The sequence below is a fragment of the Hirundo rustica genome, chromosome 5, assembly GCF_015227805.2.
Source record: "Hirundo rustica isolate bHirRus1 chromosome 5, bHirRus1.pri.v3, whole genome shotgun sequence".
In the NCBI taxonomy this organism is placed as follows: domain Eukaryota; kingdom Metazoa; phylum Chordata; class Aves; order Passeriformes; family Hirundinidae; genus Hirundo; species Hirundo rustica.
The window spans coordinates 29463498-29482501 of NC_053454.1; the positions used below are offsets into that span (position 1 = coordinate 29463498).

General features: G+C 34.8%; 1 protein-coding gene across 4 annotated transcripts in view; it reads left to right on the top strand.

Moving 5' to 3' along the window:
• MICU3 (mitochondrial calcium uptake family member 3) overlaps nt 1-18621 on the top strand; it is a 53750-nt gene extending 35129 nt beyond the window's left edge. For all 4 annotated transcript variants that reach the window (XM_040064457.2, XM_058420645.1, XM_058420644.1 and 1 more), the window contains 6 exons: nt 414-514; nt 2019-2190; nt 6953-7061; nt 8027-8184; nt 11071-11145; nt 16340-18621. In XM_040064457.2, coding sequence (XP_039920391.2) covers nt 414-514; nt 2019-2190; nt 6953-7061; nt 8027-8184; nt 11071-11139 — 609 coding nt within the window. In that variant the 3' untranslated portion in view covers nt 11140-11145; nt 16340-18621. The remainder of the gene's footprint in view (nt 1-413; nt 515-2018; nt 2191-6952; nt 7062-8026; nt 8185-11070; nt 11146-16339) is intronic.
• The last annotated feature ends 383 nt before the right edge of the window (nt 18622-19004 follow it).

Below are 19004 nucleotides of genomic sequence, written 5' to 3' on the forward strand. Positions count from 1 at the left end.
TGAACTAAGGTCCTTTAATTTCTTTGTAGTTTCATAGTAGAAGGGAAAAGAGATTGTGTACAAAGGGAGTTAAGTTTTAAGGTTTACCTTGAATGATAAGAATTCTTTTTTTCTTCACAAGTTTCTGGTTTTGTTTTTCATACCTTTTGTTTTGTTTTTCAACCTTCATTGAAGCTTCCATTATATCATTCTGTTGGTTTAACTACTTTCTACTAAATGCAACTAACAGCTACTGCTATTTTTGTGTGAAAAATGCATGACAAACTTAATGTAATGGATTCAATACTAAAATCTTTTTTAAGACTATAAACATAAAATACAAACTCTTTTTAATAGAAAAACTTCTTTTAATAGAAATACTTCTGTATCTGATCCAATCATAGCTTTTAATATTTTTTTTTCTAATATTTAAGCGTGCTGATGATATTTCAAGTTCACTGTCAGATACTACACTGCTTGTACACTTCTTTGGCAAGAAAGGGAAAGCTGAACTGAACTTTGAAGATTTTTATAGGTGAGTCTCAACTTCATTAATTCCTTGTAAAAAGTATTGGTATAGTTGTTCTAATTAATGTGTACTATGTTATTATACACATAGATTATGCAGGTATGTTTATAATGGTATATGTTCCCTTTGTGTGTGTTACATACACAAAGAGCAAAATAAAACAATAAATGTCCCAACAATAAAAAGTCCTCTTCCAATGCTGACGCATTTGCAAATTTTGTTAGCACTTGTGCGTTTAGTTAGTTTTGGGTGGAAAGGTTATACCCCAGCCATGTCCTTATTGATAGGTAGGAACTTCTTTCTTGGTTTTGAATTATTTATATCTTTTCCCCTGTTTGTCAGTGCTTTAAAAAAAAAAAAAAAAAAAAATTGTGCATCCCTGCACTGAGGGACATATTTGAATGCAAAATTTTTCTGAAGATAATAATTTTGGCACATTAAAATACGCTACTTTGGGTAAAAGTTAAAACACAGTGGAAGATATTGGCTTAGCTATTGTGCCAGTAAATATGGGATTTTAAAATACAGGGAGAGTACCATAAAAACAGAACCATAAAACTGTATGTGTCTGCATAATTGGGAGAGATACGTTTAGTTACTGCTTCCTTAGTAAATACTCCTAATATCTATTGTCTTTATCATTATCACTTAACTGTGTATTCCAATCAGTCAGAAGTTTGCAAAATATTTTGCCTTAAATGAGAAGTCCTGAAAAGTATTCAGTATTATACTTAATATAGAAACTGTATCATTAAGTGAAATAATGACATCATTTCAAAGTAGGAAACAGGAAAGAAGATAGTTTTACAAAAGGCATCTAGTTAAAATGTTATAGGTTGTGGTTGACAATGACATGAACATGAGCTCCCAGTGCACTACTGTGACCAGGGAGCTAATTACACCCTTGGCTGTGGGTGTAGGGCATCACACAGAATCAGGGAATTTACTTTTCCTCTTCATAGGTAGCTGTTTTTACATTAGGTGTCCAGAATATTCTAAATGTGTTGTTAAGTTGGGAAGAGTTTATAGAAATATCATGCAAATAGTGAAGTATTTCTCAAAAAGGGTTAGATTGAAAGACTGCAAGCACTTACCATACTCAGCTTGTTAAAAAGACAAGGTTAAATTTCAAACTCTAAGCAACGACACGGGGAATACATTTTGGGAATTAATTTAGTACCATGATGGAATTTTGAATTAAGCATATACAAATAAAGATCTGTGACCCACTGAAGAAGAAAATGGGGCAAACACAAACTAAAATTAGATTACAAACATAAGTGTCAAGTAATTTTAATCCTTATTAACACATTTCATTGTGTTAAGAATGTTGCATCGACATGAAAATACGTCAATATAGATAAGGGACTTACCAAATTTAGCATCAGTGCTGCAAAAAGAGAACTAATTTGTGTAACATTATTTGGCTCATATTCTATGAGTCTTTTAAGGACATGAACAGTAGAAATATAAAGTATTACAATTTCTTCATGTTTTGTTTTTGCTTTAGATTTATGGATAACCTGCAAACTGAGGTTCTGGAGATAGAATTCCTTTCCTACTCTAATGGGATGAACACCATCAGTGAGGAAGACTTTGCCCATATTCTCTTGAGGTATACAAATGTGGAAAATACATCAAGTTATCTGGAAAACATGCGCTGCAGTATTCCTGAAGAAAAGGTAATTGTTTAGCAGTGGGCCACAGCATGCAATCCCAGTGTCACTAAGATGAAAACATTCGCTTTCTTGGACTGAATTACTTTACACCAGGATTTATTTCTGATCATAAACTGCATGCCTGGTTTTTCAAATTACTTGCTGAATAAAAAGTAAAAGAGTAAATAGCATAGAATTATATTCCATAGGATTTAGCTCATAGTATTGTTGAAGTTTAGATAGAAAGTAACAGATAGAACAAGTTCAATTGAAAAAAACATAAGACATTAAAATGAAAAAATTTCTAGCAATTAATTATTTACAAAAAGTTTCTTTCTTTCTTTCTTTCTTTCTTTCTTTCTTTCTTTCTTTCTTTCTTTCTTTCTTTCTTTCTTTCTTTCTTTCTTTCTTTCTTTTTCTTCTTTGCACTGCCTCTGGAGTAGCATTTCCTCAGAAATAATGTTACATTTTATGTCATTGTTTTATAGTTTTATTAGTGGATATCTTGTAATTATTGTTGGGTGTGTAGGTTTTTTAATGGCTGAAGAGACAGAAATGATAATATAAAGTAAAGGTCAGGAGGTAGATAGTCCTTAACTTGTTTAACAACAAATATGTTGTCAGAAATGTATCTGAGAGAAACGTAGTAGCAACTATGCCTCAGTGATAATCTACAGGATAACATTAAAAGTAGCACTTCAAACAAGGGATGTTTTGGACATACTACTTCTATGTGTGTTTTCAGAAGAAGCATAGATTAATCTGTCCTAGAAATCTAACTCTTTCAATAGCTATATCGTTTAATAGCATTGACAGCAGAGCTTGCAATGAAAAATAATAAATCAGTTTGAACAGTTTATTTGGGTTTTGTTTTTATTTGAGAAATGACATTGTAATTTCCATCTTCACAGTAAGATCAGTCAACTGACTTGATAGAAGCACACTCTAAAAATCAACAGTTTGCTGTTCAAATATCTGGATTATCTGATTCCTCCTGGGATTGTACAGCAGTTAGGACCACTGAGTGTTAAATATAGCTGGGAAAGCAGGGCTGTCTCTTTTGACCAGATTAAGTGTCAGATGATGTGGTAGGATTGGGATCAGAGCTCCTGCTCAGTCACTCTTTCCAAGTTCCTGGTCTAGGCACTGAGGTGCTCAGATCAAACTGCTTTAAAAAGCCTGTGCAGCTTTCAATATTCAGAGCCAGGACAATGCAACAGAACTGCCATAACCAAATGGTTCCAGATGGAAATCTCAAAAACAAAAAACAAACAAACAAACAAACAAAAAAAAAAAAAAAAAAAAAAAAAAAAAAAAAAAAAAAAACAAGCAAAAAACCCCCACACCACCATTCACTTTGGGTCTTGTATAGAAATAATAATGTAAGTAGCACTTGGGAAACTGAAAAATAACTACCATTATAGTTACAGAGAAATACTTTGAATGTCAAAGGTGAATTTAAGTAAATATACAGTTCTTTTGAACACAAGGCAGTAGTCTTTGAAGTTAATCTCTAAGTCTTCCAGTGTCATAGCAAGTATTCCACTGCAGTTTCCTCTTCTTGATCTCTGGTGGGACCATCAGTTAAGGAAAGCTTCGATGTAGAAAGCTTTATCACTCATTTACAACTTTGCTTTTATGCTGTGTTCTGAGAATGTCCTGGCACTGGATGGGTGCTATATATCTGTATGTCATATGCTATACCTCCATTAAGTGAAACAAGACATTGCTGTTTTTCATAAATTTGTATTATTGGCTTGGTAAATGTGCTTTCACTTCATCTCTTATGCTGGCCACAGGCTTTTAAGAATAGTACTTTGCCTCTTACTGCCATTGTTCGTATGTTGTTCAACTGTCACTTTTCTTGACTCTTGTCGTAGCACTATAATTTGAAAATTATAAAACTTGCTCTTTAATTCATGATAGTGATATGCTGCAATACTAATACTAACCAGAGGATTCCATTTAGAAGAAAAATTAGTCGAGACCCATACTCTCACATTTGGCAATATTAATCTTTCATGGCGCTCTATGAAGAAGCCCTAAAGCATGATGATCTTTTGTCACACTGTAATCATGTTAATATGTTCAGCTGGCATGCTGCCTGCTCACAGGATGTTTTTCTTCTTTTACTAACTAGGTGCCAAACAGTGATTCATGTAACCTGGCATAATTAATTACTACAGGTATCAGCTCCTGAAGAAAGTCTATGCATTGGTACATTAATCTGAGTTTTCTTTTCTGTATTAAAATATAACCTGTACATATAAATAAAAAAAATTAGCTTTCTTTTTTTTTCTCGTGGTTTAACCCCAGCCATTGACCAAGCCCCACACAGCCATTTGCTCACTCCCCTACCAGGAGGATCAGGGAGAGAATTGGAAAGTTAAAAGCCAGAAAAGAGAAATGAGAAAGAGACAGTTTATTAGGAAAGGCAAAAGTCATGGACAGAAACAAGATTTTTGCAGTAGCCTGACCTCTTACACTTATTTTTTGCAATCAGAATTTTTACAGGCAAATTGGGGCACATTAAGGATTTGTGAACATAAAAATGTGAGCTCAAGACTTTGGTGGATGTTCTCTATGATATCTGTTTTGCCATAATGCCTGAGGCTCCTGGCTGAGAAATGAAGCTTCACTGATCTAGGAATTTCACAAATGCATGGCAGTTATTCCAGTGTCATAGAGTTTTCAGTCTAAACACAGTGCAAGAACTAGAACTTGGACACATAAACTAATAGTGTCAAATGCAATGAAACAAAAAGAGAGTATTGATAATATTAAATTTTTTAAGCTAAAAAATTAAATAAGGTGGTGGTTCTACTATGAGGGTTTCCTCCCAGTTGTGAAGGACCTGCTTGTTGAGAAAAGCAGTTCATGATGGAGATAGGCCACGCTCTCCAAAGAGTTTATAAATCTTAGCTAGTGGTTAAGTAGGATCACTTAAACAGGGGTTTACATCTCAAGTGTGTGGAGACCTATTAAATTCTTCAGTTATAACAATATTCTGCTGCTCTCCACATTTTCCACAGTGCTTGCTGTTTCATATGGGTTAGCATCCAACCTCTGCCATCTTCTCCTCTGGCACAAACCTGTATTTGCATGTTTTCTTCTCGGTTTTTGGTTCCGAGATTCAGGTGGTTTTAGAGTCTTTTTGCCTTCTGCAAAGCTCTGAGCCAGACGCAAGAAACGGAGTCTTCAGGTTCTGTTTTTTCAAGGTTGCATGCTTTGTTTATTGTTTCTTATCTTACAATTTTCTCAGTGCCCAACAAAGGTCTGTGCAGCTGCCGGGGCATCTGGTGACTCCTCGACTCCCCCCAGACTGGGCTGTTGCTATCTTTTATACTAATTGCTACGTGTTCTTTATTTATCATTATTTGCCAATACCTATCACTTACACTAAAAAGATCATCTCTGTGTTGACCCAGTCTCTTTAAACTACTTTGTGCCACTGTCACTGCAGAAAATGGAGTGAGGGAAGAAGAAAGAAGAAGCAGGAGACAACGCCCCAAATCCTCCATCTTGCTCCCATTCACTTCCATACTAAAAACCCGAACCTACAGTTTTCTCACCCTGTGATAAGCTAAACTACTATCTTTCACACTCTTGTGGCTTGCAATCCTTCCCGCAGTGCAGGAAGTCCTTCCCATGGACTGGGATCAAAGCCAGTGTCCCTCTGGGCTCTGGGCCAGGGTCCCAGACCCCCCTGTCCAGGTCTCTGACCCTCCAGGGCACCCAAAGGAACGCCCTGGACTCCAACATTTTCTGTGTTCCACCATACTATAAAGACTGTATATGTTTGAGGAGAGACATAAATCAATGTTTTAGTTAGAACAGAAAGGCTTACAGGTCTTACTATTGCCTCCAAGTATATTTTCAGAGACATGTACTTAAATAGAATAAAAGAAAAAAGCAAATGTAAAAATAGTCAGGAATTATAGTTAAAGGAGCCCAGGGAAGTCAAGGTTTGACAAAGAATGCCCTTCCATATTCAGAATGGCCGAGACCAGTGGGAATTCGATATAGGCAATGGTTCTGGCTTAGTTCAAAGTCTTATTTTCAGGTCTCTTTCAGAACTGATTTAGATAGTTTATCAGGTCTTTCAATCTCTAAGATGAGAGAGGAGCAGAAAAATATTACAAGGAACGAAGATAAACTCTTTTAACAAGAACACTTTCAGTGAAACTTTCACAGAAGATATTCTAAAGTCTGGTCAAAATACAATTGATTTTTTTAAAAAGCTGGACAAACCCTGCAGTACTTGCAAACTCTCAGCTGAAGAGACTTGGGTGTATAAATCTAGACATTTAAAAATTTCACCCTAAAGTACAGGCTTAAGGTAGACCATAACATATATTTATGAATCCATTCAATGTATTTGTTTATATGAGCACACACACTCACATATAGTGGTTTGCAGGTTTTTGGTAGTAAGCATAGTCCAATGTTCATCCAAACCTAGACTTTTTTATTCTCAGTATTGACTATTGTATTGTAATTATCCTGGAATTCTTAAAAATTGCCCTCAGCAATGAAACAGTATTTTCAACAGCTCTGGTGAGAATTGCTGGCTTGTTGCAGTCACAGAGAGGAAAGACATACTGCATTCCTCCTCAAGAACCTCCAGTTCTCTGCTTTATTGACTTTTACTACAAACCTTTTTTTTTTTTAAATGGATATGGTATCTGTTCTTAAATGAAGTAGATGTATATAATTACAAAGTTTGTTTATTCAGTTGTTATTACTACTGATAATTTACAGTGCATATTGTTCTCCTGGTTTTTAGGGTATCACATTTGAAGAATTTAGATCATTTTTTCAATTCTTGAACAATCTAGAAGACTTTACAATTGCAATGCAAATGTATAATTTTGCAAGTCGTTCCATCGGTCAAGGTAAGTATCTGTTTTGTTATAAAAATCCATTGATATCCATATAGAACTGCTGAAAAAAATGCAAAAATGTTTTGTATTTCCTAGTTTGTAGTTTTAATGTTTCCAGTAAAAGGCTAAAAATGCTAGGAATTCAGCTTTGAGAGGAAAAGGCTTGGTCATCTCATAAGAGACATCGTGCAAAGTCATGTATGTGGTGTACAATTGAAGGCAGAATAATTGTCCATCAAATCCTACAATACAGGAGTTAAGAGGTACTTGATGACACCAATGAGAGATCAGATTAAAGAAAGCAAAGGCATTTCTTTACACAGTGAGCATTTGAAACTTGGCCTTCTACAAAGGCTAGAGTAGAAAACAGTGTCAGAAGGTCCAAAGAGATCAGACAGATCTTTAACAAATCAGTTAAGTGGGTACTAAAAGAACTCAGCATTTATGTACCTACTAAAATCCTTAATAAAACAGTTGTGATGTTTGGGGAGCACAAGGTGAGCAGTTTGCAAAGTGGTCAGACTTATGGGCTCTCCTCAAGTAGCCTCTTCACGGGTCTGAGCCCGTACCACCAGCATAGTCCTACCTAATGTGGCCTTACCAAGCGATTGTATCATTTTCTCTGTGCTCTATTTCTTGGGTTCTCTTTTGTGTCAAATAAGTAAATGCCATATATGTAACATAGGTTTAATTATAATATGATTTTCTAATTTTGTTATTGCACATAGTATAGTAGATGGACTGTTACCTTTTTTGTAAAATAATTGGCACCAATTAATCAATGTCATTTTATATCAGTTAAGGACTCCTTGGTTTAGAACTGTGAAATTCAGTCCTAATTTTTACTTTTTCCTATTTTTGAATATGTAAATGTGAAGAAATGAGTTAAAAGTTAACCTATATTTCATAATATGCTGTTCACAAAGTACCCTTAAATTCCCCTTTTAATTTTTTTTTCTGGCATTCTCCTTATGCAGATGAATTCAAGCGTGCTGTGTATGTAGCCACAGGTGTGAAGCTCTCAGCACATTTGGTGAACACAGTGTTCAAGATTTTTGATGTCGACAGAGATGACCAGTTGAGTTATAAAGAATTTATCGGCATTATGAAAGACAGACTCAATCGAGGGTTTAGGGTAAGGATTCTTAATTTCACAGTTACCTTAATTGACTTCGCTACTTACCACTACTTTAGCATCTGTAGCACCTGTAGATTTCAAACCAGCAGTGCATATGTTTAAAGACATACTTTTTATGACATACATTTTATGACACACATTTTGAGGCATACATTTATAGAAATACTGAAGCAATCTGTAAGATAAAAGCCTTCATAAATTCTTGATTTCTTTTTTTTTTTGTTAGAAAGCAACAGTTAGAGGTCGTGATGTACCTTTACAATATGCAAACCAAATAGGAGATGAGAAATCCCCTGTACACTGTCATTTCTTCTGTATTGTGTGATTAATAGATTACCATTAGGAATTTTAGCAACAGCAGCAATTATGTCTATTGCTTGCAGAGAACAGAGAATTTGTCTCTCTCAAGCTCAAGGAGTTTAGTTAAAGGTCAACTCTTCTAAAACATTATATAAAATACCAAGTGCTCATAATGACAGTTGGAAAGAGTTGCAGCAGAAGGTAGTTTTAATTTTCAAATAAAAATTGGTGGAGTGGTGCTGAACACTGCTGTGTTCTAGTTCAGAGCTGATTTTAATAATTAAACCCTGTATCTAATATTCAATTATAATAAGCTAGAAGGCAGGGAATTACTTGCAGCCTTTTTTTTTTTTCCTTGATATGACAGGTGTTAACATTTTTAACTGAATGTAAAATGGTGTTCTAACTAACAACCGTATTGCTTTATAGCTTAGACATCAATCTTAAACTGTATTATGGTTCCTAAAGTCTCATTTCAATATGTTATTTCTGTAACTTTAGTTCATTTTAGTTAGCCTCCTAAATGTAGTTTTAGAACTTTCTGTTGAGTCGGATAGTTTACTTGTTATTTCTGTAATATTTTGATCAAACATAAAATGTGGATAACCACTGTATTTGTAACAAACTTATTTCCTTGTTGGTCCTGAATTCCATTTATTATGGTGTGGTAATGATGATTGTTTCACAATTGTTTCAAGCTGTTTATCTATATGTTTTAATTGTTTACTAATTGTAAATGTGCAGTGTATGTTAATCTAACCAGCAAACAGTCTGCTTACTTAGTAATTCTTGTATTTAATACATCTTCCTATTTCACAAAATGCATGACAGAAATCATATATAATTTTAATAATCTGTATCATACAGCACTACTCAGTCTTATGTATGTATCTTACTTTTGTCTGGACCACTATTAAATATTCCAATGGACTATAAAAGAACTATAAATAATAGCCAATATTCAGAAGAATACCACAATATTTCATAAATTATAATTCTAATTTAAGTTAAATACTAGACATCTCCTATATTACATAGGAGACAATTGTGATTTGGTCCTGTAATTCAGTGAAAAACATTCTCTTCACTGAGCAGTAGTATTCCAAGATAATTACAGTAGTAAACAGAGGAATTACAATTTCCAGTAAATTTTCATATGTGACACACAAACCAATTTTTTCCAAGAGTGGGTAATGTAAAAATTCTGCAAAAATTTTCCTTCATAAGAAAAATTCTGCAAAAAATTCTGCCTTAATGAACACCCCCCACCCACTGCAGTCTTGGTTTAGAATGGAAAGTAGAAAATGCCTAAGAACATCTTCCCAGAACAAATTGATGGAAAGTGTCATTAATTGCTTCCTATTGTTTGTATGTTAAAAATTGCAGAGTATTTAACGTGTCCAAAACAAGTAAAACTTTGCTCTCTTGCTCCTACAGTGTGGAGGGCTCAGATGTTGTCTTGTGCTAAATCGCAGCTAACAAATTACTAACCTTTTCATTATCAATAACTCTGTTTTGAATCCATATGAAAATTCAGTCAGGTTTTATTATACAGATAAGAGATCATAACAGCTTAAGCTTACTCAGTATTTTGTAGCAAGATAGACATCTTGGCCATGAGAAATCTGAACCCCTTTATGAAGTATAAATGCCTGATTTTAATGTTAAGTATCCCATAATTAATGTCTGCCAATTAACATAGTGTCTGATTATCTCTCCAAAAACATCCAAAAATAACAGTTTCAGTTAGGCCTATGATTTGAAGTACAATTTTACAATTAACATCTGGCACTTAGCAATTCTACCTTTTTAAAAGTTGTTTCACTAATTATGTTTGCCCAGAATCTTGAGGCCTTTACAGGATTTGGTACTGGGACCATGTATTTTAGAAAAGGGAATTTTGTGGTTATATAGTCGGACTGAAGTGAACCTGTTTAAGAGGAAAGAGTCACAGAAGTCCAATGAAAATGCAGTTCTGAAACATCAGTCAGTATGTAGCAGGTTTGTCCTATTTAAAGATTTAGCCTTGAACTTAAAAACTTGAGGAGGGTCAGGTACTACCTCTTATAGGAGCACAATAAATTTTAATTTTAATACAAATTTTAGATACGCTTTTGGAAAACTATATGTCTTAAAGACTTTACCAAATTAAATCTCTCTTTTTTAAACTTTTGTAGCACGACCTGAAACCTTGGTTTTGTTTTAGTAGTTGGAAGCAAACTCATATGTTAAGCTGCCATCAAGTGGTCAGTCAGAGTATTGCCATAAACTTATTAAAAATGTTCCAACATAAAAAGCTTTTCTTTTGCTTATTAGTTAATTATGTCCCTTTCTTTTTCAAATTTAAAAATATGTAAGAAGATTCCCTTTCCTTTACAAATTCCTATTTCAAACTGGACGCCTCGGAACTTAATGGCTAAATGATAAACATTTTGCATAGCACGTACTGTACTGTTATCTCCTAGCTATTTGTCAATTAAAGCCATTTTTTTGTATTTTCATGATACCGTTGTCTTATGCTTACCCCTGGCTGCCTTCACGTGTTGTCTGCATCTGCACACTTCTCCATCTTCTGCTCCACAGGGCTACAAACCTATACAGAGGTATACTACTTTCAAATCCTGCGTGAGGAAGGAGCTCTATAGCAGATAAATGACGGTATGTGTTGGCCACCAGTCTGAGTGTGCTGGCATGCCTGCAGGAATGGCTGAATGTTGAACTGTCACTGCTTTGTTTCCTGTTCCAAAACTCAGGAACAGGAATATATGACTGCAAGCAACGTAGTAGCTCAAGGCATCACGTTGTGTTTTTGACTGAAGCAATAGAATTTTATCCTGGAGTTGGTAATGACTGACTCACACTGTCACTGTTCTGTGAGCCAGCTGTGGTTTTGTACTGTGTTTGAAATTAGGAAAACTATTTTTTCATAGTTTCTGTTGCTGTTTTCTGTCTGTCCCATTACCTCTTTTTAAGTAATTTCTCAGGTACCTATAGCTAATAAGTATTTACCAAGGAAGATGGTAGAGGCAGATTTTTCTGACTTTTAGTGACTTGATTCTACTTTGATTTATATTGCTATATTCTTGAAAACAATCACATATATTTGGCCCAATTAATGGTGTACCAGCAATTTTGAAAAATCAGCACTGTGTCCACACATAATCACCATGGCTGTTTTCACATATCCACTACATGAACGTCCATTCATACAGTTCAGTTGTACTGTGGATTTCAGTGTAAAAACCAGGGGTGTGCACATTCTGGAGCCCCATTGTGAAACTGGTTGTCACACAGGGAACATAGACACTGCGTTAGGAGACATTTCTCCTCTTAACGTAAAGGCAGTGTTTGTTCCTTTGCAATTTAAGGGGTTTTCCTGTTTCCATGTAAAGACGTTGCAGGAGTTGCTATGAAGGCTGCTGGCTCCCAGTGAGCAAAGAGATGTACACGATGACAAGCAAGGCCCCATGGCTCTGAGTGACCCCGTGAGTGGTCCAGCACATCTCATGCCCCTGAGCCAGGAGGGTTTGACTGTCATTCCTGTGCTGTTTTTAATTCTGAGGCACAATATTAAGCTGAGATTTTTTGTTCAATACTATAGCCTAATACTGAAGCATCGTACTAATATGTGAGGAACAGAAGAGGAAATCTAATCTTAACAAAGAGCCTGGTTTCTCCACCTTACTAATGGGAAGTGTAAATGACTAATAAAGTAGTTTAAACAATATTTTAGTAATCCAAGTCACTAGTCTCATGAGAGGAAGTCATGGCTTTGGTTTAATCTTATGTAACTTTATATTTGAAACTTTTGACTTTCAAAGCTTCCTTTCTTCTTTTCTCATGTGTTTTTAAAAATAGTTATTAGGAGGACTTCATCTTTTTGTCGAAACCCATATTGTACTTTCATGTTAAGTATTATTCAAACTGTAAACTTTTTAAGATGTGGAGCAGCTCATACAGGAAACTGGCAAAATGCTACACAGTCATGATGCTTCCCTAATAATTTCAGTGAAGGGTATGTGACCAAGTGGAAGAAAATGCAATGACACAAAGGAATCCAGTATCTAATCAACAAACCTAATAAAATTATCTTGGTGACAGAAAGAGAGACTGTGGTAAAAGAATCAAGTGTACATACATCAATACCTTGTCAGATTTAAATTCAGGCACGAAATTAATTATTTCACATGCTGAGATGATGTAAAGTGGGAAAAAATGTACCATGGAGATTTATAAAGGGAGATATTGTTCATTCTGTATAAAATTCTCAAAAAAAAAAGAATTATAGTATTTCTACATGACCCATTTGGAGACAGAAGAAACCAGGTTAGTTTTCAGGGCATGGACTTGGCTACAGGCAATCTCACTGAGTTAATGTAGAGGTTGCTAGTTATTTACCCTGCTCTTCTTCCCACCTGGAGCTCCTGGATGTAACAAAAATTCTTCTTGTACTCAAGCTTGCTTGAGTAGGTCTGTATCAAATGCCTGTTGCCTGTGCACTGAAAAATACAATATAAGCCTTGTATATATAAAATTCTCTCTTCCCTGCTGACACATTAGTTTGCTACTGCTCTTCACTTAAGCAACTGCTTCTTGTCTCTGATCATGAGTCAGAATCACAGAATTATTAAGGTCAGAAAAGACCTCTGAGATCAAGCCCAGGCATTACAGGGATATAACCAGTTGTTGGCTGTTAAGAGTTCCTTTTTGTGCAAAACATCGCATAACTCATAATATTTCTTCAGATTTGTTGTAAACTTCTGGTAATGGAAATGGAAACTTTAGCCAAGGCATGTGAAGTGATCTGGCAAAAGTACTGTGGAGTAGAACAGAGATAGGTCTGTATTTGCCATACGTTGTGAAGTGAATGTGGATTTACATCATTCTAAAAATAATTATTTGCCATTTCGTTTATAAATTGAAAAGATAATAAAAATGGAATCATTGGAGATTTGAACAATTTCAGTAGGTAATTAAATTTCAGTCTGATGTCCAAAGAAGCACATAAATGTACATGAAATACTAAAATCAGCTGCAACTACATCCCACAGTAAGGTGCAGTACTACTATTCATTTTACTTTTTTCCTAATATAAATGTACAGTCCATAGTGCTTTGAAACACTGTGCTTTTCTATGGTAAATGAAGAGCTCTGGTGAAGGAGATTAAGACACTTGGCACGCTTACCACAGATTATACCCTACTTTGAATCTGTACTCTGAAAAGTGATAAACAGCAGTACGTCACATATCTCTAAAATGCACTAATACCACTACTCCACAGTGCAAAGAATGTCATACCCTTATAATAAATAATGCAGAATTCTCCTTGGGGAACAACTGTACAAGCTGTGTGTGGTCCCTGCAGGGCACACAGCCTGGCTCAGCATTGGCAGGGTCTCCTTTGCATGCACTGCAGGGAGGACTGAAAAAACATGTTAGTAGAGAACTGCCTGACAGAGCACAGAGGACAGCTCTGCTTTGAATGTCTCGTGGAAGGATTAACTAGGAAATTTCTAACAAAGCCCTTTCAAAGTTAATTTCCAAAAAGGGATGCTAGAGACCAACTTATGAAGGGATTCAAGTCCCTCTAAAGAACTGTTTGCTAAACTATTCATGTGATCGGTAACTGTAATAGATATTTAGGCCATAACTGTGATTTTATTGACTACTAAAGTATTGAAAGTAATTATTACATCACAAATGTAAATCTATAAATTAATCTCTATGTTCTAGTAATTTTCTGACAATTTCAGGTTTTTTTGCATTAAAATAACTGATTTCTAGATATTTTGAATATTGTGGGTTTTCAGAATTTCTGATTAAAAGGTTTTAGGAGGTAATGGTTAATAGCTGAAAATAGTACCTTGAGACCTAGTGAGGAAGGAAATTTATTTTAGAAAAGACATGAAAAACTGAAGCATGGATTCAGAACCTCATTTCCAGCCATTTCAACTATAAATTGCTGTCTTTTGTAAACACTTCATTCTGTCAAGTGAGATTAATTTTTTTCACGCAGTGAATCTTTTTAAAGCTTTTAATTTCTATACTTTCCTAGTACACAACACTTGAATACATCTAGTGTAAAAGACAGCTTAAAAAAAAAAAAAAAAAAAAAAAAAAAAAAAGCAAGCTGTTGCTTACTATTTGAAGAGACTCTTGTTTACTTCTTCTCTAAAGCAGAGAGGTGAGAAGTGTGTGATTAGGCACACCTTCCTGACTCGTCTTACAAAAGTAATTGGAAACTGCAGAACTTGGGCTTTTGATCCTAAACCTGACAAGAAGCTTAAAAACATACCTGGATACGGTGGGAGGAGAATGTTCCTGTGAAACATGAAGGCATTGCAGAACATGTGGAGAAGCAGTTCCTTCTGTGGATTTGGTACACTGAGAGTATATACAACAACAGCGCATACTTTAGAAATAAGTAGATGAACAGTCAGTGTGTTTCAGCATTTCTTTTAGTGACTTTCATTAACATTTCTCTGAACTTGTTTAATAAAATAAAAAATAAATGCATATCTTAAAGCACAGGTTAATAAACTGAATATGCTTTTGTTAAATAATGCACTGCAATTTGCAACTTATGCTTTTATCATGAGATTGACTATAAATGTCAGCTAAATTATACATTCATTTAAGTATGGTTTCTAATATTTAATGTCTGCATCATATACTGCTGTGGATTAAATTGTGTTCTGAATATCTACAACTTCTTTGTGAACTTCTATGCTTTTTTAATTAAACAAGATGAGGGATAAGAATAAATACATGTAGGCTTCAGTGTCTAATGGTGGATTTTAATGTACTGCAGTGTGACCATTTCTTTAACATCTTCACTCAGTTCAACCAAAAGGTATTGGACAGTCTCACCACATGTCCTGGTTTTAGCTAAGAGTGAGTTAATTTTCTTCTTAGCAGCTGCTACAGTGCTGTGTTTTAAATAATAGGATGAGAATACTATTGATGACACACTGATGTACTGGTTGCTATGAGCAGTGCTTACACAGAGTCAAGAACTTTTCAACTTTTCACCCCACCCCACCTGCGAGGAGGCTGGGTGTGCACAAGGAGTTGCAGGGGACACAGCCAGGACAGCTGACCCCAATCGGCCCAAGGGATATTCCACACCATGTGGCATATGCTCAGCATATAAACTAGGAGGAAAGTGGTTTCCTTCCCCAGCTGCTCTATTTCTTAGTATCCCTCCATCTATTTTTTACACTTACTATGAAAACAGACTTGTGGAGTTAGGGATAGTGGAAGAAATAATGAGATCCAATGATAATTACAGAGAGCATAGAACACAGAGTAGTGAATCTCCCAGGCCAGCCCTTGGCCAGTTTTCCTCTCCATTCAGTGGACAACTATTCATGTTGCCTAATTACAATTTAGGATTAAGGTAGTCTAATCTAAAGAAGCTTTCATGTCATCTGCCTATATGGTATTTGGCTTTTGCTGATGCCTCAGTTTAATGAACTTCAATAATTTTCTATGCTTTTTGTTTGGTGTCATAGGTGAACTTTTTAGTACAGTGTCAATACAAAGAATCAAGGAACGAAACTAGAGAGGGAGCTGGACATACCTGAATAAAGAGGAAATACTTTCTTGCATCTTTTAATATAAATAGCTATTTGTTGAATGCTGTGTGCTGTGAGGTGAGGATGCCTTTTGAATACTTAACCTATGTATGGATTGATAACTCTCATTTTACAGAAGTAAATTTGATCTCACATTATTTTAATATTAAAAGATCTATCTAGTATGTATGAGTCTGAATGAAATTTAAGGTAGAGTTAATTAATTTAGTGAATGGTGCCTTTTTTCCAATTGTATGGTTTTTACTTTTCACAGGAGACTCCGAAGTATGGTTGGAAGGAATATTACTCTTGTGTGATGACCGTAACCAGTGAGCATCTCAGAGATCTATGGAAGCAATTTCGGAGACGAGATATGCTGAGATAAAGGAAGAAAGCAGGATTATCTGCACTGGCTAGAATTATTTATTCCCATGAATTCTTAATGAAGAACAAACTAACCCAGGTGAATGGTGAATCTTCCAGCTGCAGTAGAAAACACAGGACTCCTTTTCCACTTAGTGTAGCGATCATCAACTCTTAAACCTGCTTTTCAGTATGTATTTTATTTAATTGATGAACTAACTATGCCATGTGAATGGGAGAAGCCTTCTTTTGTAAGAATGCCTTTTGAATATTATTTTTTTTACTATTTTGAGATAAATTTGTCATTTAAAAGGAAACAAAAGTACGTCTTAACCTGGGCAGGAAGATGTTTGGCAGTGAAGAGAAACTGCCTGCATCAGCTTAGACTGTGAATTTACTTTCAGAAGAGCACTATTAAAAGTTTGTGCTAAACTGAAAATGAGACTACATGAAGTAGCATAAAAATTACATATGAGTTGAATGGATAAATTAAACTCTTAGAGGCTGTTATTTTACAAAGAGTAAAGCTGTTGATTATAATGTGAATGATAGGTATTTACCTAGGAAAAGTACTGTATGAACTATAATGTTCAGATTCTCCAAGTCTTACTATTTTTATGAATTTATCCTTTAAAAAATAGATTTTAAGATGTCTTACAAGCAGCATGTCAAAGAAAAGTCAAAATGTTCAAATTCATGTAACACACACTTTGTAATATTTATTATAAATTTTATTGCCATACACTGGTATGTTTCTGGTAGAGTACAAATTCATGTGTTTCTTGTAAATAGTGCACTTTTATATGAAGCGGCACTGAGTAGAAATTATAGTTGTCTAATTTGCTACTCTGGAATGCTGTATCTGAAAACTAGATAAATAGCTTGTGTTTGTGTCAAACAAAAAAAAAAACCAAAAAACATGAATGCATGCACAGTACAGAACAACACTAAGTAATATTATTTGAATATTATTTGTTTGCTATTCAGCAACCACATTTTTCCTTACTTCCTATTAACATTATCATTAGGTAGTAGTAATTAAATCCACACAAACAGGAACACGTATTTTTTACACCCTTCTTGGAAAGGTTTACTGGACATTGAATGAATCTCTATCTGTTTAGGAAAAGACTGTGCCTTGAAATAATTCCAGCTGAATACACACACACACACTTAAACTAATGTCAATTAACTCTCATCAGAAGCAGAAATATTTGGTAGTCAGACAATCAAAACAGAACTCAAATAATGCTTTTAAATATCTTATTACTCCAAATCATGAAAGAAAACTTTTTAAAATTTTATTGAGTGCCCATGTTGCTTAATTACCATATTATATGTCATGTGAAAAGATATACGGTATCTGTGCACCTAAGTTTAGAAATGCTTCATTTATACTAAGATATATCCCTGGGAGAAAAATCAAAACAAAATGAGAAGGAAGCTTTTTTAAAGAAATTCCACCCTGGGAACTGTAGAAGAAATATGTGCTACGCGTGGCTTTTATGTGGAAAAAAAAAAAAAAAACCCTCAAAACCCAAGCCAGTTCAGAAAACTATCAAAGGATGATACTTCAGTTAGTATTTCATGATAAATAAATAAATTCAAAATTTCCATCTTGGTGTCCTTAAACTATTGACAGCAAGAAATAAATCAAATAAATTGAGATAAAGGTTCTTGAATTGACACAGCAGAACATAGATAAGCTGCAGTCCCTGTGTGATCATTTAGGGAATCAACTGTATTCAATGTATTGTCTTGGTACCCAAAACTGTCTCACTGCTTCTTGTCAGCATATGCAAAACCCACTTTGCTACTTCAGTGATGAAAGACAAAGAAAAGAGAAGAAAATACTGGTCATCACTGAAGGGGTTCCCATCCTTCCTTTTCATTCATGACTGCCCACTCACAGTGATCCTCCCCTTGGAGGAAGCAGCAGTATCACCATCATTTTGCTCCTCCACTGCCCTAGGCAATAGTGCACTTTGCTTTTATGGCTGGCTTGAGGCAATTTTAGCATTTTTCTATAGATTTCCTATCTATAGTTACTTAATAAAAAATAGAATGTGAAAGTGTCAGATTAGTTTTTAAGACTATTTTTTCTTCATGTTTAATAATATTATTTAATATAAATATGAATATGAATAGATACATATAATATTCTTGTTTATTTCAAAATAAATGCACTTGAAATTAATTTTCTTTGTAGTGTATATAATTCAAATACTTTTATCATAGTAATTTTTCCTTTTTTTTTTTTTTTTTTTGGTAACATGAATGTTGTAAGTGCTTTGAATTAGAGCATCTCATCATCTCAAAAAAAAAAAATAGACTTGTTTTCTTCTTTTAGTCATCTCTTTAGATAGCTTCGCTTTTCAGCCACAGAATTTTGCATAAAAGACCTGAAAATGCAAAGACATGTGAAAACAAGGCACAGTAATGGCACATGCCATCTGCTGTAGAGGCACCCCTCGGATAAACAACAGTCACTGAGCTCAATAAAACCTTGCTCAAAATCTGCAAAATCCCTGACAGCATAGAAGGTGTGTATGCTGCAGTTACGTGAAAAGTTGCAT